The sequence below is a fragment of the Epinephelus fuscoguttatus genome, linkage group LG11 (assembly GCF_011397635.1).
Source record: "Epinephelus fuscoguttatus linkage group LG11, E.fuscoguttatus.final_Chr_v1".
Classification (NCBI taxonomy): domain Eukaryota; kingdom Metazoa; phylum Chordata; class Actinopteri; order Perciformes; family Serranidae; genus Epinephelus; species Epinephelus fuscoguttatus.
In genome coordinates, this window is record NC_064762.1 from 23,581,365 (window position 1) to 23,603,311 (window position 21,947).

At 41.0% G+C, this 21,947-nt stretch overlaps 2 protein-coding genes across 6 annotated transcripts in view; one reads left to right on the forward strand and one right to left on the reverse strand.

Annotated features, from left to right (window-relative positions):
- The window catches only part of LOC125897622 (cytospin-A-like), a 120,663-nt gene that overhangs the window by 78,210 nt on the left and 20,506 nt on the right, over positions 1-21,947 (reverse strand). Inside the window, exon 3 of the mRNA XM_049591046.1 lies at positions 1,737-1,877. The gene's annotated coding sequence lies outside the window, so the exon portion shown is untranslated. The remainder of the gene's footprint in view (positions 1-1,736; positions 1,878-21,947) is intronic.
- LOC125897621 (disks large-associated protein 2) overlaps positions 1-21,947 on the forward strand; it is a 127,892-nt gene that overhangs the window by 59,018 nt on the left and 46,927 nt on the right. For all 5 annotated transcript variants that reach the window (XM_049591039.1, XM_049591040.1, XM_049591041.1 and 2 more), the window contains exons 2-3: positions 11,070-12,223; positions 21,289-21,506. In XM_049591039.1, the coding sequence (XP_049446996.1) occupies positions 11,070-12,223; positions 21,289-21,506 (1,372 nt within the window). The remainder of the gene's footprint in view (positions 1-11,069; positions 12,224-21,288; positions 21,507-21,947) is intronic.

A 21,947-nucleotide genomic window follows, 5' to 3' on the forward strand; every position in this document is an offset into this window, starting at 1 on the left:
CCAGGGTTTAAACTGGAATTCCTGCAGATATACAGATAAGTCACTGCAGGAATGTGCTCAAAACAACTGGCTGACTTCAGGAGTAGGGTTGGGTCGGTTCTCGGTAATACCAATTCGGTCTGGTACTCCGTCTTGGACCGGGTTTTATTTTTTGAGACCGACCAGACCACATACTCGGGCAAAACGTACGCAGAGCGGACGCCGCGGAGGTCCACCTGGTAAAAGTGGGCGTCCGCAAGCCCTGTGCGCGCAAAGCTCGACCGCGCGGACTTCGCTCCGCGCACCAGTGTCACACAAAAGACTGTTCGGCATATAGTTTTCACATCGCGGGGATTTTTCACGGACATTTCTACATGTAGTCCGCTCGGCTTATAGTAAGCCCGAGTCTGTGAGCACCTGTGTCTGCCTCTTCACCAAGCGCACAGCAAGCAGGAGAGAGAGGGGGCTGGGGCGGGGACTAAGCTAGGAGTTTGTTTAATAGTGACGGGGAGTCGATAATGGCGGACAATTTAGTCTCAAAGAAATCAAGGAATGCGCCACTATGGCAACACTTTGGCTTTGAGCCAGACGAAGGAGGCAACCCTTGTTTGCACTGATTGCGTAAGCTGCAAAATGCATTTGTAAGGAATAAAAGAAACAACTTGTTACTGTCACTCTGTTGTCCTAAGGTCATTTTTATTTTACACACACACACAAGGAACAGAATTTTCTGAATGTGAGTTTTCCCCGGTAAGTTGTGGCAGTGCACTAGATGCCCTCTACTAGCTGTAGCGTGCTAGTCAGCATTAGCCAGGTTGGCAGGGTTAGTCAAGCTCAATGGACAATGATTTATGTCTAAATGTATGGAGACGTTGTTCATCTGAAGTCGTGTATATCTGTGGTAACACTTAAAATATTTCATTTACAACAGCAGCATCATCCGAATGTCTCGATCATAGACTACAAAAATAATAATGGACATAGCCACTTAGAGTCACCCACTGGTTTGTGGACTCCCGTTTTGAAGCCTCTGGTGTGGCATTCTGGCTATCACTGTTGGTTTTTTAGAAGCCAGAAGTGACAATATTACAGCCAGTGGGTGGAGCTATGGAGGAGCGAGGGGTGGATATGACTGAGAAGCCGAGGACACTATTGGCAAACAGCCTGACACTCAAAGTGGCCACGTTGGGCATTTTAACATGGGGGTCTATGAGGATTGACTGGCTACTGGAGCCAGCCTCAAGTGGCTGTTTAAAGAACTGCAGTTTTTGGCACTTTCGTGTTGGCTCCATTTTTCAGCCCCAGTGGTTGCCGCTTGGTGCCGATTAGCGGAACAAGACAAAAACAGACTGAAAGGGGAGTCTATCTCCCCACAGCACTCAGACAGGCTCTAACTGCAGATTCAGTCCATTGCAAAGTCATAACTAATGCCAGCTAGAATTAATTGCTACGTACATGTAACTGCAACCCCAAAACTAAGGTACGTACCGAATCGTGAATTTTATGTACCGTTACACCCCTACATGATATAAAAAAATGTGTAAAAACACAAACACAAAAACAAGCTGGTCATGACAGGAATACAGATTATGTCGAGCTGGGCAGACGTGCAGGTACATTCATGTAGGATTGCTAGCAACCAGGCTGCAGCACTCTCTTAGTCACTGAAACCAATGCTACTATAGAATCAGAGGTAAGAGCTGTGTGGCCACATGGAAGTCTGTTCAAATAAGCACTTGAAACACTCTACGGTTCACCTCAGGCGGATGAGCTGGAGGCTAAAGGTGCTCCATAGTTGCATCAGCTCATCGTAGGGAGAGTGGGCGGTATTGTCCAAGACAGAGCTGAGGAACTCATCCTTTCCTCTCCTACTGCCTGCAGGGTATCCAGACTCAGCCCTGTGACACAGCGAGAATTTTTTTTTTTTAATCTTTTTGTTGAGCCTGCCGGCACCCCCTGCCTTGATGTCACCTCCCCCACACACAGAGAACAGTGCACTGGCCACTATGCATCAGTAAAAGTTGCAGAGCAGTCTGTTGCAAATGTTGGATGACACAAGCCTCTTCGGGCAGACAGTCAGAATGTGTTTGTGTTGTCATGCTGGACCAAGTTGTTAGATGATATGAACTCCCGTAACTTGACTGCACAACCCTAACATCCTCACTATGGACTGGTGGCAGGTGTCACTGGCCTCCCGCTCTACCGGGATATCTGCCACAGGCTACTTTATTTCGCTAGCTTTCAATATGAAGAGTAGCATTCAATATAGTTTAAAAGCTGCTTGACACGAATATTGAGTTTAAACACAATGGTGCATATTTTTGAGAGACTTAAAACTACAGAGAGCTGACAGCTAGACTCAGGCTCATTCACATTCACCTCAGGGATGAAAAAGCTCCTGAAGGATAAAGTTATCCAAAAATGTTGCCAGTCAGAATGTTCTCAGGTAAAAAGCATCAATCAATGTGCCAAGGCTTGACAAGGATCTCGAAATGTTGCTCTACATTCATTGGGAGCTATTAGTACAGTGTATGGATCCTTTGTCTGGTTTGTGCCTTTAGTCTGACTCTTTGATTAAGCACCTGGAGAAGTATTCTGGATGTGCTCACCTCTTACTATATTTAGCATCATCTTGCCTTTTGTATTCACTATGTGAAAACACCGAGACAAACTTGCCATACCAATTAAGTTAGCACATACAACCAAACCCCAGATTTTTTTTTACTGCTGGTGAATGAAACCCAAATGTTTAAATGTTGCGATAGATTTAATGCTACTTAAGCTGTTTCAGAATTGGGTTTTTGAGGCCAAACTTACCTTTTAACTAGGTGTGTTAGCGATGAGCTTGTGTTCTCAGCCTTCACGACTAAACACATAATTCAAGGTATCATTATGCCGCTGAGTTTATTTTATGATGGGCAGTTTTCTAATGTAGGATGAGAATGCAGTCAGAGAGAGAGATACAATGTACTGACATTGAGTGACAGACCTGTCATTTTAGGTGTCATTGTTTCCAGCAAATTCTGATTTGTAATACTTCTCTGCTCTCAAAACTCTTTAGGTTTTATTATTCCATATGTCATTCCAAGTATGTAAAAACAGTGTATACACCAGAGTAGGAGGTGCATGAAAATACAGGAAAAATCCTGTCCGGTTTTGATTCAGTAAGGAACAATGTGTTTTATTTATCATACGGGTGATCTGATATTAACGTTGTACAGTACAGGTGACAACTTCTTTCTCTCTGTAGGGAGGTATTGGTAATCGTACCGCTGGTTACAGGAACAATCCATTTTTGTTCTGTGTGCATGTTCAAGTCCGTTATTCAGTCGACAAATTTAGCTTAGTCTGGTTGTTGGTAACGTTACAGATTTGAACAGCGAAACATGGACCACAGCTTTGTAATGACATTTTAGAAAATGCTAATTTTACATTAGTGGCGTATCTGTTAAAAAACAAAGCAATATTAGCAAAACTGAAGGCCACTGTTGGCATTGCGACTAGCTACTTCCGCTATCACACCAGATGTCTTGCCCATAGTCATTTCTACAGTAGTGTCCTCAGAAATATGGTGGGTAAGCAAAGTTTTTATGTCTTTTTGAAATCAGGACTACAGTAATTGATAAACTTATCGTTAATTTTTTAAACTGACTGCAGAGAGTGCTTACAATTTACAATCCTAATCTATGAACTTGACGTAATGCTTATGTAATCATAGATGACTACACTGCAGCCATAATCTACATCTGCTTAATGACTGATTAAACTGTAAACATTTTAGCACCCCCTTGCTAGTGTATTTTTCTTCCTTCTGTCTCTCTCTGAAAAATGATTTATGTCAAATTGACTCTACTTGAAATGAATTGGTTGATCGCTAAAGAGACCAATCTGGGTTGAAAGATTAGTCTCTAAACAGCTGATTATGGGGTAATCAAACCACCTCAAGAGAGTTTATGTAATCAGAAAGCTGGGGTGATTGTAGAGAGAAAATGCAGATCAGGCTGACAGTGATACAGACACCACTCTGTGGGAGCAAACAGATGTTTTGTGTCTTCTGCTTCATTATTTTATCATATTCATGTTTTCATGTAACTGCACATGACGGCAGAATTCGTCTTTACCGACTGATAGAAACAGGGGATTGACACTATTGTAACAGCGGTGTCTTTACAATATAGTGCAAGCTAAAGGAGAAGTGAGTTTCTGATGTAACTGTTGGCCATTTGTAAGACTAGTGGAGACTGATAAGTAGCCATGGCTGCTGGACTACTGAGTAGGCCATGGCATTCAGAAGAAAATGCTGTAGGAGACTGCGAAGAGTTGCTTCAACAACTAGTTTGAACCTACTGTATTTTTAGAGGTTGTAGGCAGTTTTGAAAAGGTGTGTTTTGAGGATTTTCTTGAAGACGAGGAGGAGTCTCTGATGTCTGAATTATTCTAAACATTTTTTTATATTTTATTGATAATAATAATATAGCCTATATTTCTGTTGCCAGGGCAGAAAAATAAAATTTAATCTAATCACTGTATGTCACGGCAACGATTTCCCTGATATGGAGAATCAGTATTTTACTTAGGTACTTAAAATGGTTATAACATGGATCTATTTCAGCACTGGAGTAATATACAGTTACAGTAGGATAATCACTGCCAAATGTATTTTTGCATCAGTAAGGCAAGAAAGAAATTGAAACAATTCACAGACTATTATATTTTCTCAGTCATATATTGTCATTAGAGTAAACAGAAATTATAAAACGGCTATAAAATGTCAGATGACGCATGGTGTAATGTTACACTGGCAGCAGTGTAGAATTAATTTATGGGGGCAATGAACAAAGATTTAGAAAAACAATTTTAAGCAGCTACTGACAAACAGTCGGCATGTTGATAATCCTAATATATCATGCTTGGGTGGGGACAAAAGTGAACGGGATGCATTCTGAATGGTATACTTTTTCTTTTTAGTATGTACTGCAGATGCCCTTAAAAGGTATGTACTGTTGCATGCAGTATTCACAAAATTGACACATAATACTTTGTCATAACATTACACCCCGAACATTGACCTTTTTTCTCATATTTGTTACCCTGGAGATAAAACAAAACGACATTCACTGAACTCGCAGGGACAGAGGTCAACCCACAGTTGTCCTGTTGTTGGTGGTAATCTTAATAATTATTTTGTTCATTTAAACAATTATTATTCCCATCATTACTATTAGACTGGTCATCATGTATTTGAATTCGCTGTCAGCTGTCACTGCGGCTTCTGAGAGCTGTCTACGAGCTGTCAACAAGCGCTCATGTGTTGGCGACTCAGTTGATGTGACGAATCTTCTGCTGTGCAGAGGATTGTGGGTCAGAACAGCCAGAAAAGCATGCTGGCCTGCATACTGCAAAATCAACTGATGTAGTAGAACATCCTGTTATTTCTGGCATACTGCATTTCACATAGTATGTATTAGGATACAGTATATCTCTTTTTGGTATACTATATAGTATGGGGTATTGGAACACCCAGAGGATGTGCTGTCTTGCTGCCGTCTTGACAAAGGCCTCAAAGATGCTTTCGCTTCACGTGTTCGTGGATAGCTGTTGTAGGCTACTGCTGTGAGAAGCTATTTCCAGTTTGCAGAGCTTACTGAACACCACTTTTAGGTCTCTGTCTAAAATACTCCCACAATTTAGATTTTTAGCAGCAGCTTGTTCTCCGGGGAAATCCATTCTTTGACTGGGCACAGCCATCTTACTTACTTCATTACTTAATGTCAAGTTGTGCTGTGTGTTATTATTATTTTTTAATGCTATTATTGTGACCCACTGAAATCTACTTATGTCCTTAATGAATGTCGTTGATGATATCAATGAGTCGCCCCAGCCCTGTTAAATATAGAGGAAGTAAAAACTGATAACTGTCTTGAGAGAAAAACAAAGGAGTCCCAGGCAGGTATTTAAATATTAAGACCATCCTGTAACTGGAAAACCAGAAGCTGGCACCTTTAATGTCTTACTGTAATGTGACTCATTAAAGTGACACAACTTGATCAAAACAGATAATGCTACATGCTGAATATATTATTTAATGGTTGTCTTCTTCACTGTTTAAGTAAAGCTGCGTATAAACAACATGTTGAGGGATGCTCAGCTGGTGAACGCAGCCTACAGTATGTTTGCCCGAGCATATTCATTGTATGATGTCATATCTTTGGAAGGACGTGTTTGGAATACATTGCACCGTACATAACAGAGTATGGCATGCGTATGTAATAACAATCTGTGTGCTTTCATTCCTATTGTTAGCTTTAATTTGACACATTTTGTTGCCTCAGCAACTGGTCGATGTCATCTACTTGAATGTGAATTTGAGAGATAGTGAGGGGGGACGTGGGGAAACAACAGAGAGATATAATGGTGGAAATGAGATAAAGAGAGGAATACAGGGGGATGGAACTATTTTCAGTGATTATTACAATGAAGCCCTACAACACTACAACTACTGCTTCACACACGGTGTTTTAGTATCTACCAAAAACGTACAACCTCAGCTAAAAATAAAGACAGAAATGAAATGTGAAAATGAATCACATATGTGGCTGATTACACCCTCGAATGAATAATTGTAGGTTTTAATGTCTTCTAGTGTAGTTAAACCAAAATACAAAGCAAGGCAATAGAATAAATCAAATGAAAACAATAATTACATCTACTCAGTGATGTTGTAAAAACCTTCAGCACAACAAATCTCACAGGAGGTGGATTTTAAAGGTTGCTGAGGATTTCCTGGCTTGTACTAGTCATTTTACAGTGAGGTAATGTTAGTCTGGGTATCCCTGGGTGAGGGACATTCAAACTCTGAAAGCAATATCATAAAGACAAATTTAAGAGCATAATTAAATGTGCAGTTAAGTCTGGGTTGGTTATGTGCCTCCATGCTGGTACTAAAATTCATCATTCATTTGAACTCTATCAAACTGCAGCACAATTTGTAACGGTGCAGCAAACACAGCAGCCCATAGGCAAATCAAGCTCAAGTGTCTGTATCACATTGCATACTGTATCTGTCTTTTTTTTCCTCTCCTCTTTTTTTTTAAGACCGGGATCCACCCCAAACAACCTTGAAAATCCTATTACAGTTCCTGGGTTTTCAGCAGTGGTTGCCATGACAACTGTGCATTTTATTTCTGGCTCCTTTGAAATGGTGTGTGAGATCAGAGATCCCAAATGTTATGTAAGATGATGTGCACTGTTCCAGACTGGGGTTTCCTGCTGCAGAGAACTTAAAGTAATTAATTACGGGGGAATGGCAGACACTCAAGGCGCTTCAACGTTGTCTCTGCGTTTACCTTACAGCTTTTATCACATACTGCTAAGATGTAGGCCGTAATTGTTATGCAGGAAGCTGAGCATGGTGACAGATGCTTTTAATAACGCTGCTCATTTAACACATTTTGTTGAGAGGTTCTGTCTGTTTGAGATGTCTTCTTGTGTCTCGATAGGCCACAGACAAACAGAAATGATGGAGATCTGTGCAACAGTCAGAGATGGAGGAAAATGGAGAATAATAGTAAATATTGGTAGCGCATTTCATGATGGTAAATTTATAATGAACAGGGCTGGGGAATAATGGATTAACTTTAATGGGATTACAGGACAAACTGTGGCATCAAGTTAGGATTTAAGTAAGTAGCTACTTACTTGTTGGATAAGGGTACATTGTTATAATTCAAGTATAGTCAAACATAATTTACACTTTATTACACAATTTCAGCGTCGTGCAATTTAAACAAAACACTCTTCATCAAAACGGAAACCTCTTTTCTCCAGTTTTTAAGCCAAAAGAGGGGTTTTCTGTGGTTAATGTCACAAATAAAGTTCTTGTTTAGAACATTATCAATGAGGTATCACCAGCTGCAGGTCTGCATTTATCACATATCATAGTGCCCGCACTATTATTTGGAGAAACTAGAGAAGTGTATTCCCATTTTGCAGAACTACATAGTGTCACAATCAGAAACGATACTATCATTATATCATGGTGAGTGGAATGAATGAATGCGAATTATTTTGAAGTGCAGGCATTTTTATGCAAATTATGCACATTTATCTATTTATGTATTTATGATAAGCCCCTTGAGATGGGTCGGCCTATTTTCAGGGGTCCTATACATAATGCAAACAACCAACGTGGCAACAAGCAAAACAAACAAACAGTTCAACATACAGGCAAAACAAAAACAGACTATACAAATATAGTACATAAAAATAAATACAACTGTTAAATGGCCACAAAGTAGCCAAGGACAGATGTCTCATAGAAATTAGGTTTATATACAACTAATCTGATAGAGCAAATAAGTTTTGAGGGAAACATAATGCTGAGCACATTTTTCTAATGCCATAATGAGGAAATGCTGCAAGTTAATGTATCTGGCAAGTCGCAAAAATGTTGATACTTTAGGTAGCAAAATGTTCACTGAAAAAAATAAAATAAAAGGTACTTTGGCAATACAGTATATAGTCGTAGTGTCTACCGCATACTTGTGTTTATTACCTTCTTTTATCAAAATGTAACTAAAATCAATCCTTCCCCAACGTTAACCAAAGTTCTTTTGTTGCCTAAACCTAAGACACCAGTCTGGACACAAGCACAAAAGTTCTGGTGTCAAGATCCTGCACTCTGTACGGCTGCCATCCTCCCCAAACACCTCCTTCCAAAGCCTACGTGGTACATGAATATAGTGTTTTGTTACCTGAAATAAAAAATCTCTGAACATACTCCAGGCAGCAATTACATTGCCACAAAAACTAAATTAAGAAAGATAACTTCTAGGTTTGTTCATTTATGCCACTAAAAATATGTACAATTAGTTTCAAAGTAAGCCATCGAAGCATTTTTTAACACACCAAATAATGTCAAAGATGGAATATTAGAAGATAAATGATTCCACTCAGAGGGGGCCCTAAACATAAAAGCCTGTTTTTCAATTGATTTTGTAGCTGTGGGAATATAGAAAAAGAAGAGTGGAGTGCCTAAGTTGATAATTTGAAGTATAGGGCACAAATAACTGTTGTAGGTAAATATATGTGAAGTTAAGCTTTAACATGTATTCTTTTCTCATTTTTAACACTGAGTCAATAATTGTTGGCCACAATGAATTATGAGTTCATTATGCACATTGTTTCAGCACTGTATGAGGAGTTTTCACCATTAAGTGTCTTCCACACGCTGGCAGCGCGGATGGATTTCAGAGGTTACGCTGGACTTTTTAACCGCTCGTGTAAGAGCTACTAAATTTCCTCATCTTAAAGTCTCTTTGAAGTTGTACAAAATTTGTTGCTCTTTGTGATCACCACCCAGTGATGTGCACGGCTCTTCTCAAAATAATTAGGCATACACCTAATAAGAAGTGGTTCACTGCCGCCGGGTTTGAGAAATAATACTTTCATCACAGATTCCAGAGATTTACCTCAATTTGTTGTGAGAATGAGCTGCCTACTGCTGCTACAAGATTTCTGTGGTATAGGTTTAGGAAAGTATACAAGATACATTATGCTCACAAACTCTACATACTCCATTTCTGTACATACAAACTGGTATTTATAAAAGGAGAATGTGCACTGAGTGTGCACTACTTCAGACCAGACGTACACACGGTTTTCAAGAGGCAGCTGCAGATATAAAATATAAGATGAAAGACCTTGTAGTAAAATATTGTTTGTTTAGGTTGTTTGCCAGTTTCACTGACTGTCTTATTATTTTCGCAGTACACAAAGCATTCTGTGCAATGTTGGAGGCACATTTATAAAGTAAATGTTAAATCTTTTTTGAGTGATCAATTTTATCATCCTTTTTATTATTTCTCTACCAGTACTTTAATTTTTTTTCTTGAATTGTGAAGTACTTGTTTATAAGGTCTGTTATGACAAGAGCTCTACAAATGTGTCATTTATCATCCTTTTGACATTTAACAATGATGAGATATTGTGCGATGATGGTTTACAGTGTTATGTGATTAACTTATGATATGGCTTCTGTAAATAGCCACAGCCGCGCGTAATGGCCATGTGTAATGACAGCTATTCTGGTGTTGTTGCAGAACCTCACTCATGTAACACAATCTGTGATATTGCACTGCTTCTTTGCCATTCTTGCCACTGACAGGTATAATGAGTGGTGGAGCAGGCACAAGTGTCATTAGGTGAATGGATGTTTAAGGGCGTTTCGACATCCATTTATGGCTAACCGTGGGAGCACAAATGAGGCTCATGCACGTGCGGCTAGTTCCACAATGACTGAGATTTATTAAATACGATCAGGTGTGCTTGCAGCTTTATACATCCACGCAAAGTTTTATATATCCTGTGGAGTATTCTCTTCCAGACAGAAATTAAACTCTTCTTTGAGGAAAACAATTAAATCAAGGGGCGAAAAAAATATTCCAATACATTATTTAAGTCATGATAGCTTGAAGGAGATGATCAGTAATCTATGACAAATTATACATTAGAAGTAAATTCCCTTTCACTGAGCTTTGAAACCTCCAAGCTGTTCTGAGGGCAGAAGTGGAACTGCTTCTTTTCAGATGAGATGAGATTTGACACAGTGCGTCATTAAATACAAGTACAAAGCTTTTGCCTGTAGAAGAAGAGAAAAGGTTTCTACCTGACTTAGACGAGAGATAAATCTCTTGAGAAATTATCTGGGACTTCATCCATACTATTAAAAGCAGTACAGTGATTGCTGTCATCTTTGTCTGTTTTATAATGCAGGTTAACCCACATTTCTGACTTCATTAAGGTTAACAATTGGAGTTCACTTCAACACTCTGTAATTAAGAGTTGTCACTCTTAGTTAGAAATAATTGTACTTCCATTGTGTACTGTAATACTTTAACAACTTCTCACTTAACATGGCTTCTCCATCGCAAGTGTTCACCTGCATTACAGCTCCCTTGGTGTATACTTTATTGGAAACAGCATAAAGTGGGAGGATGAAATATTTACAAGAGCAAGAGCAAGTCTCTCTCCACGTTGCTTGTATCTTATTTCTCTATTTTCTTCTCTCTTTCCCTCTCTCTCTTAAACAGACCAGAAGTTTTCACCTTGGTCCCCGTCTCGAAAGTTCAATGAAGGCAGACGCCTCCCTCCAGCCAGGAACATGAAGGGCTTATCGGGCAGCCGTTCCCAGCACCAGATCCCTTTACCCTATGGCTTGGATTATGACCCCCACGTCCATGACCTCCACGCTCACCATGGCTCTGACTCCCGCCACTCGTCCTACCTGCTCAGCCCCACGGAGAGCTGCCCCATGGACTTCCACCACCGCTACTCGCCGCGCAGCTCCATCCACTCTGACTGCATGATGATGTCCCCTGTCATGATGCCTCCAGCTGCTGCATCTGACCACATCTCCAGCAGCACCTTCCCCAGAATGCACTACAGCTCTCAGTATTATGACTCAGCCACACGGGACGACTGCGCTGCCATCACAGCCTCTGCCACCTCCCCAGCTGTCGCTGCTGCTGCGGCCGCGGCGGCCGCCTCCTCCCATCTCTCCGGCACCAAAAGCAACCGCCTTCCTGCTAACCTGCTAGACCAGTTTGAGAAACAACTGCCACTACACCGCGATGGCTTCCACACGTTACAGTACCAGCGCACCTCCACCACCACTGAGCAACGCAGCGAGAGTCCTGGCCGCATCAGACACCTTGTTCATTCTGTCCAGAAGCTCTTCACCAAGTCCCACTCCCTGGAGGGTTCATCCAAGATGAATGGCACAAAAGGTGATATTATGGGAGGTGGAGGAGGGAGTTATCACCATCATGGCCACCACTCCACCAAACACGGTAGCAAGAGGAGCAAGAGCAAGGAACGTAAGCACCGCTCAGGCGGCTGGTGGAGCTCCGATGACAACCTGGATAGTGACAGCACCTACCGCACACCCAGTGTCATGTCGCGGCACCACGGGGAACATGTCAGCCACTGCTACCCAGATTCCATGCACAGCCACCACTTTGGAGACCTGTCACTCAAGACCTCTAAGAGTAACAATGATGTCAAGTGCTCAGCCTGCGAGAGCATGGCTATGGCACCTGAGGGCAAATTCATGAAGAGGAGCTCCTGGTCGACACTGACAGTCAGCCAGGCTAAGGAGGCCTATAGGAAGTCATCACTTAATCTAGAGAAACCCATGATGCACTCGGACCTCAAGTCTTCATCACGGACATGTCATTACCTGCAGGTGAGTGGTGTTTTCCCTCATTTGTGTTTTGAATGGACATGTGTTCGATAACTGATGGCAATTTAAACAGTTTCAGAAATGAAAGATAGACTTTGGAACTTCGATTTTATATATTCCACTTACTATTTATACACACACACTAATGGTGGTGCTATTTGCTCAAAAGTTAAAATATGTAGCTTTCATCCAAGCCGTTCAAAGAATTCTCGTCACTGTTGAATAACTGTCTCTTTAGAAAGAGCTGACAAAAAAAGAGTGTTTCAAGTTTGAACTTCATTGGTACTGTAGGTTGAAAGGGCAGTAACTGCACAGAAACCCTGAACATCACCTATCTGAAAATATAACAAACAATAATTGAGATCAATATCCACTCATCCCCACCAAGGACCTTCTGAGTAAAATGAAGTGATTGATGTATTGATTAGAAATCCTGCCAGGGGAGGCCTCCCAAGGGCAATTACGGTGTCCAGTTTGAGAAACCAATATATTTAACCAGGATTCCCTTTTGTGTTGTCACCTCAGGGAGCTATTGTCTATTAAGATGTAGAGATCAATTGAGTGAATCAATGTCATGGTGGAAGACTCTGAAAATAAAAGGCGAACTGAGCTCGACTGCAAAGCAGAAAACACACAGATTAGGTCTGTTAACGAAAAATATAAACCACTCAGCTGGAGCTACTGTAGGAGGTTGCACACTAAAATGGAAATATTTGTATTATACACAGATTTTCAGGCCCCTGTCTTTGCTATCCCACTGACACATTAGGAGCATAAACTAGTTTAGCCACAGGTACTGGCTTCAAAAACACAGTCAAAAGCCAAGTGTTTGACGTTACATTTCATTTTTAATACTCAGCGCTAGCAAATGCTTTCATTCAGAGCTACTTGAAGTGAGTGCAGCATTAAAATACTGTAAGCTCGAATTCACAATTCAAATGGCTTCACATGATGGTGATTTAGGATCTATAAATAATGGCAGCATGGTGAGAGGGATTTCAGTGCCTTCTGTTATGTGAATGAAACTTAAAAGGAAGCATCATCGGGCCTTAATAACATATTTAGGGGTTAGCTGTGCTTTGGGACGTCCGCACCTTCTAAAAACACTCTTCTATTGGGAGAAGTTGGCCTGGACTCTCCTTTGAGCCCGTTATGAAATGGTCTATTGCTTGTAATCGGGCTGAGAAGAGCTGAAGTGATTGGCCATTATTAAAGCTTGCCCCAACTCCCCCTTGAAGATGATGTATGGCTTCTACTAACATTGCATTCATCCTGCTCTAGCCCTTTTCTGCTAGGATTGTACTTGTCCTCACACAATTGCTAAAAAATGCAAAAAAGATTATTGGCCACACTTGCATTTGGACCCAATTTCAGAAAACTTGACAACTGACTTATATGCATGCACTGTAATCGAATTTTACTGTCATTCCTTCTTTTACTAATGACAGTGAATGGTGCTGCTCTCACATAAAAGCTTCTAGATGCATTGCTGTCTATGCTTGGAGAGCGAAAAAGGAGGTTGAATCTTTGCCCAGTGCATGCACTTTGATGCTATGTGGAGTGCACGACTCCACACAGACACACAAACTGCAGTTGTTTGCGTGCCATGGGGACAGAAAGACTCTGTCAATACAGAGGCTCTCACAGTGGCATTTGACAAGCTTATGTGTCAGCAGGCAGAGACCCTGCAGCTGTCACATGGGCACATTCTGCACTGAGCGTGTCCACACTGAGAGCCTTATTCAGTGGAATACGTGAGGGGAGATCTGTACACAGGCGTCGTGGTCAACGCTCTGTGTGCTCATCGGATTTTTATCTGTTTGATGTGTTTGAGTCGTTTAGGTCTGTGTTCACTTGTGATGAGGAGGACAGGTCTGCGTTGTGCAAGTTGTTGACATAATCTTGATTCGGTGGGTGTCAAGTCTTCAGGCTGTAGCCTCTTAAGACAAAAGCCACTTTTGTAGGATGAAGCTGAAGCTGAAGCTGAAGCTCAAACAAAATGCCTATTAAAAACTAAATATGATTGTGAAAATCTTAAATATTGTCAGGAAGTAAAGCATCAGCAGGCAGACACAGATGAAGTGCAGGAAACTAAATATTCACAGCTATAAAGCATAACGTGTCGTGTAAGCTCTAAAAGAGGCTCAATGCAGAGATAATGTGCAGTGTGACAATCTTCCATAGTGATTTTACAAATTACTACTGGAACATATTTTTAAACTGACGATTCACTTAATACGTACACTGAATAAATGAATGGAATTGCTATCAATCACTTCAAGTCTAAAAAGCCAAAAATAAAAGAGCATTTTTCTTTCTACTTTTGCATTTGTTTTGCTGTCTTTCAATTATTTTTCAACATTTACAAGAGTGAATTTCACTAATTATGAGATGTCTGCAATCCCTAACCCGGCTGGGTCTCCTGTGTAAGTGAAATAGCACAAAGTGTAAATAAATAATGGCTTGGCCTGGTCCCAGGATTTTGAAGCATGTTTTGAAGGTGAGAAACGGTATTAAGTGTGCAAGTAAAGGCTATCTGTACAAGGTTTCTGCAGTATATCATCTAGCTTCAATCAATCATACATACTTGCCCTTCCTTGTCTGAAACGGAGCCAGTGCAGTATTTTCCCGTTGGTGTAATAATGAAATCTCACAGGGGATGGCAGGGGCTTTGAAAAGATTATCTAGGGGGAGAACCTTTGTCTTCTCTTGATAGCTCTTTTAGAGTATGTAACATTTCTACATGTTGAGCTGGTGTCCTCCCTTTGATAGACAGTGACCATTGCAACAAATTGTGTCTCTTGGGGCACCCTGCAATTAGAGAGTGTGATACTGTGTTCCCAAATAAACCGACAGAACATTTACCTATAAATACATGCCAAAGATAAAATAAAAATATGAACTCTCGTCAAAAGAGGCTTACAGTAACATCCTGCACTTGCTTCCTGCAGTCACAACAAGTAGGTGACTAAGCTTTCAAACCCTACTTCAGACGTAAGTAGACTGCATTCAGTGTCGCAAATCACACCGAGTATCTTATCACTTCAACAACCAACAACTAACCAGCAAAAATTGCTCTGCCCGTTCTTGGAGTCAGTGTTTTTTGTGCTTTTGATGGTCTATCCCAAGGTTATCTTTGTACAAAGTATTCTCAGTGTTTAGGACTAACTAACGACGGTGTAAAGCTGATTGGCTGTGTAGCTGCCTCAGAGGCACAGCTGAACATGTTCCTTCAGGTGTAGCATTAAATGAGCACAGAAACAAAGTAATGCTAATGAGTTTGCGCGATGCTTCCATGAGTGATGGCTGCCTTGTTAACTATAGCCCCAGACGATCGATGGTCGTGCATTAGGAAGAAAATGATTCTTTAGCTTTATTGCTGTCTTTAAGCCTGATTAATTTAGTTTGCAGACAATTGCTGCATTTTATTCCATTCATGTGGGAGAGGATAAATGTATGCATAGCCGATTAGTGAGCGTGATAGTTTTACTGATAGGTCTTTGAGGGAAGACAGAAGCAGGTCGGCTAATTTTCATGTTACCTGCCCAAGTTAGGCAGGGATGGAAAGTGCAACGTTTTGTTCTTTAAGCTGATGACACACAAAGATGACGCCTAACATCACAACATTAGCAAACTCAATGACCATGATTCATTTCCCTACTTTGCTCATACTGGCAGCATTGCAGTGAGCCATGCTGCCCAAAAGAAGTTCATTCGTTTGGGATTCAAACGAGAGTTCTAGTAGCATATGGTCTAAATGCTTCAGAGCCCTTTTCATCTTGACTACAAAAACATTTGGGAAAAACATCTAAATAAAATATACTAGATTAATGATGGTGGAAAGCAATTGGCGCTATTATTAGCATCTCTAAATGGGGAGGAAAATGTTCATCATTTTTATGTTGAGTGCCTTATGCTGTCAAGTTTTCACCTGCCTGCCCTGCTGAAACGGGCCGTCAAGTCAGAGAGGACACTGGGTGTTGAAGGAAAGATTGAGAGGGGGAGAGGCAGCCGGCAGGAGCAGATAGTGAGAACAGATGTGATAAAGAAAGCATAGCTCTTCCTCAAGGTGGATAAAAAAAGGGGGTCTATCAGCCACTCAGCTTTCTGTGAGAACAGCTCAGCGACTGTGGCAGAGAAACAGCAAAGCTATATGATTGGCTAAAGTGAGTAACTGGCAGAGCATTAAGGACAACCCTGTGCCTCGGGCTGTTGTTTCAAGAGCTAAGGCGGCTCTGTCCACTGGGACAACTGCTACAGCTGCACCGCACACTGACACAGTGTTGTACTTAGTGCACGACTGATCAATATTGTGCCAGAGCATGTAGCGTCTGACACATTGCCATCGTATATCACCATCTTCAGGACCACAAAACCTCATTGTGTCTGAGAGGAGCAGCGATTTAGATTGCATAAATAATGTGACTTGTCAATCACAATTCAATCTCCATAACAATCAGGCGACCTAAAGTGTAAGCAGGATATTCAATATGAAAATCAGGAACATTGAGGGTAATTCCTTTTCAAGAGGTCTACCTTTATTTCTGTCGCATCACCATCTAATTAAAACCCACTGGCTTGCAGTACAGGAGCACTTGGTTATGTGTAGACGTTTATAACAGAACACCACACAGTGCGCAGTAATTAGCACACAATCGCTTAATCACCATGTTAATCATGAGATGCTGTAATGTTAAGAACAGTCACTGTTTACAATTATTAGAATACAAATACAAAAGGCTATTTATGCTACATGATGTCATGGCTGTGATTATTTCAATGTTGATGAATGCTGTTGTAGATAATGTATGTCAAAACTATATGCTGTGCTCCTTTGGCTGTCAGTCAGAGCTAATTTTAGAGCTCATACGTTTTTTTGTATTAGCCGTGATGCTGTGCCATTAATGACAGTGTGCCGATTTAAAAGTTACAGCCCGAGCCTCAGGGGTATGATTGGCAGCCTTAGCTGTGCAAGCATAAAAATACACAAACTGCATCACCGCCAAGAGTGTGAGGGAAATTCTATTAGTGCTTTTCTACAAATCCTTGAATTAAGTATGCCCATGTTTTGATTGGCAATGTGAGTGCTATTCTCAAAGGTTGTTTCTACCCTTTTCATTGAGCTGGTTTGATGATCCTGCAGATGTAAAGCAGTATTTGAGCTCCTTCCAGAAATGTGCTGATGAATCTCACATGGTGCTTCAGATTAATTTTCTTCCAAACCACAAACATGGACTCTATTAAAATAAATGAATGGAAGGATGTTATTAAAGTCATATAGCTGTGAAATGCTGACATACTGCTAACATACTGACACACCGCTGGAAAACTTGATATTGATTATAATGTATCAAAAGTTCTATGTAGAAAAAAGCAGTTTTTCAGACCACTAAACTGGATGCCTTTACATTAAACAAACCTGTCAAAGTTTAGATCCCAACCAAGGTGTTTGGATTGTACAAAGAAACCTGAACATCTGAGGGGAAGTCATGCAAACACAGTATGCACCTTGCTGTTAAGGTCCTGCTCCAAACCCACAGCTGCACTATCCATGTACCCTTGTATATTAAACCCACAGTGCTGTACATGGCCAATTCCCTCACAGGATGCAGCACCCCTTGTTATTACCACCCACTAGTCAAGAGAATAGAGATGGGAAAGAGCCTTCACTTACACTCCCCCACACACTTCCAGCCAGCATCAGGCTAATAAACAGTGGTTACCCAGTTTTTGTGTTTATTTCAGACAAACTGCTGTTGCTGTTGTCGGTAGTGTAAAACCCATGACTCCTGTGCGTTAAAGGATTTTACTGAGAAAATCCTAGCTGACAAAGGTGTTGAAAACAGCGAATGGTAAACCTAGCTTGAATCACTGTCACATGACAATACTGCATAATGTAACTTTAATGTGATTCTACTACTCTCTCTCCCCCTTAAGAGGCTTTACATTTGTTCCAGTATGCATTGAATTTGATATGGACATTGGACATTCAGAATTTGGACAGCTGAATAAGATGACAAAATGCAAATGTACAATGTAGCAAATAGGCAGCGATTTAAGATGGCATAAAGAGAGACTGCGTCTGAATGTCTCAGCACCATGGAGAGAAACAAAGCATGTGTTTAGATTCTTCAGGACCATGGACAGAGCACACTGAAACAACTTTATCAGGGCCAAATACATAGGAAATGTGTCTGTCTGAATGAAACTAAGAGAAACAATACTTATCTAAAAATATGGATTTTTCATTTTCAAAAAATGTATAACACATGAAAACATAATTTTAATTAAAAAAATAAATTGTTGTAATTTTTTTTTTAAAAAATTATAAAATTCATTAAACAATAAGTTTAATGGACGTCGCGGTGATGTGGTGGTTAGCACTCTCGCCTCACAGCAAGAGGGTTGCCGGTTCGATCCCGAGCATGGGAGCCCTTCTTTGCATGTTCTCCCCGTGTCAGCGTGGGTTCTCTCCGGGCACTCCGGCTTCCTCCCACAGTCCAAACACATGCAGGTTAATTGGTGACTCTAAATTGTCCGTAGGTGTGAATGTGAGTGTGAATGGTTGTTTGTCTCTATGTGTCAGCCCTGCGATAGTCTGGCGACCTGTCCAGGGTGTACCCTGCCTCTCGCCCGATGTAGCTGGGATAGGCTCCAGCCCCCCCCGCGACCCTCAAGAGGATGAAGCGGTTAGAAGATGAATAAGTTTAATGTTATCACTGATAATTAAACTGAAATGTGTTTCATGACCACATTACTGGAAAAAGCAATATAAATACAATATAAATTCTGAGCTGATATTGATACCAATATTTGAAATAACGATGGCCGATACTGATGTGGTCTTATTTTGTTTATTTTGTATTTGTTGGTATTTATTTTTGTGCCGAGGAAACAAAGATGTCTTTATCATAAAAAATAACTGTTTCAAAGTAGTTAAGCCCTTCATCACACTACCTTTGAATGAGCACAGATTTAATCATGCACATTTATGAAACAACCTTTTAAAAAGTACTTTTACAGGAAAAACTTTTTTGATAACTGCTTCAACACTCTTTTTACTATGTACACTGTATCATTATTCCCTCTCCAATATTGATTTCCGATATTGCCATATTTGACAAAAATTACATTTGAAAACATCATGAATGTCATATTTGACCTTCGCCTAATACTTTAAGCAATAGAGCTTAAACGCATCATAACTGCAACCTCCATCAGCAGTTTGTCGCTAACAGCTAACGTTAAGTAGTTCTCCTGCCGATGTCAATTAGAGCTTAGATTCTCTGCCAGATGCCCAGGCCAGGCCCGGTCAGATAGGAGAGAGAGAGAGAGAGAGAGAGAGAGAGAGAGAGAGAGAGAGTTAGATATGAGAGAGAGAGAGAAATGGCTAGAGGTTGGGGGTTGCAATTCACACATACAGAAAGAGAGAGGAGGGGTGGTAGAGATAAGTGGGAGGGACAGCAGCTTTCCGTGCCTCCAAAAAATATGCCCTATTCATTCAGTGTTTACCCAACACGCTCAATACATGGACATGCAATGACAAATTGTCATTAACTTATTATGTTATAAAAACCAATGAAAATATGGACTTACCCATGTTTAAAATGACCTGTTGAAGTGAAAAAATGAGTACTGATGGGAACAGATGAGTGGAGTCGATGTTTAACCGGCGTGAAGAGCGCAGGAGAAATGCGCTGCTTGTGTGGATAGTCAAGCGCCTGTGAGTACACTCGCAGGACTTCCGTGGCACTAACGCACTCAGTGTGTCCTTAGCGTTAATTATAACAGCCAACTTATTGAAAAATGTCGGGTTTAAATCAGGCTTGGGCCCATAATTACAGTTAATTGTACGGGCCGGTCCCGGACATAACGTGCACGGGCTCGGGCCGGGTCGGGCTGAATTAGGTATGTCCTGACACCTCAGTAGTGAGTTTTCGGCACCTTTTTGTACGGAGGGCACCCTGTGGAAGATGTCTGTTTGTCCCAAACATGTTTTTTAATCGTGTCCGACAGCAGAGCAGTATTACATTACAGTATTACAGCAGTATGCGTTGTGACACAACAGATTGATGTGACACAACAGAAATATATTGGCCCCTGCCATCGGTGAATGTCATCGCATTTACCAATAGGCCGATGGCAGTCAACAAGGCGAATATCGGCCAGTACCAATGTTCGGCCGATTGACTGATTGAATTAATACAGTAAAATGTTACTTTGTATTGCTTTACTTCAAACACTTGCATCACACAAGTTGAGGCTCTTGCGGACATAAGCTACTTACTCCCATTGCAATGTCGGAAACCATCGGCTATCGGTCTGTCAACGATTTAGCCTCTGGGGACAACAGCCAATATTTCCGGGATTCCTGTGTAGCCAGCCGATATCTGAATAACAGTTATCTAAGCCAAGATTACTTCTTTGTGCGTCTGTCATTCTTTACAGTCCGATTTACAATCCCAGAACCCACTGGCTATCGGTCTGATGGTGATTTAGCTCATCAACAAATATTTGCATATGAATGCAGATAACCAAAAAGCCAATTAAGTTCCATAGATGCTTTGGTATAAGCCATGTCACCAAAAGCAAGATATGTTTTTCATAAAAATGATACAAAGTGCCTGTTCATGGTTGCAGTTGCAGAATTTAGCTCAGAGAAACCCACTGTATGAGTCTCATGGGTGGAGTAAGGTTAACCGTTGAGCTTGTTTAAATTGGGATCCCTGGCCCAGGGGGATGAAATGGAGGTGGAGCTTGAAACCGGGGATGTGAATCAGCTTAATTTACTGTTTAGGGAAAAACCAGCCAGAGCTTATCCCTCTACTTGTCTGATACGGTTCTCACACTCGTTTGGCTAATTGGGCCCCATTGTACTTGCAAATAATATCTCTGATGTAGTTCACTGTACAAGCCTGACATTTTGTCTATGAGCAGGATAACCCACTGTAAGATCTGTACTCCATCAGGGTTTAACAAGTCACCACAGATACTGGCTCAAATAAACAAGTAATACCACCTTATGGTTATGAATGTGAAGTATTTAAAAGCTGTGTTGTCTCCCACAGGTTCCCCAGGATGAGTGGGGTGGATACCCTGGAGAGAAGGATGACGAGATCCCATGTCGGCGGATGCGCAGCAGTAGCTATGTCAAAGCTATGGGAGAGGTGGATGATGAAAGTGGTGACTCTGACACCAGCCCTAAGACCTCCCCACAGAAGGCCATTCGACCTGATGCTCTCGTCCTCAAATCAGCCATGCAGAGACCCCATTTAGACTCCCAAAGGTAGGCCTGGCTGCCTCGCTTATTCTGTCTATGACAAAGCTATGTGTTGATTTCATTTTACCTCCTTTTTATTAAACCTTGAAAGCATTAATTGATGTTCAGGTGGTATGTTGAAAATACAGCAAAGGGACTGAATTTCCTTGTAGTTTTATAAATTTACCTTATGGAATGGTCGTTCTTTAAAATACATTATTACTAAAACCGATGGCTCAGGAATTGGTGGTTGCTTTAGGGTCAACAAAATGACAAGCTTCTATCTTGAATTATTAATTTTCATATGCAAGGACTTAGATGTTGTTGCAGTGTGTGTCTTGAGTGAGTCTGCGGAGTCAGGTATCAGACTGTTGGCTCCAGTGACTGACAAATTGGTCAGTAAATTGTACATAGACTGCACCATGAGATCAGTACAAATGGTTAGGGTTAAGCTTGTGAGAAATATCA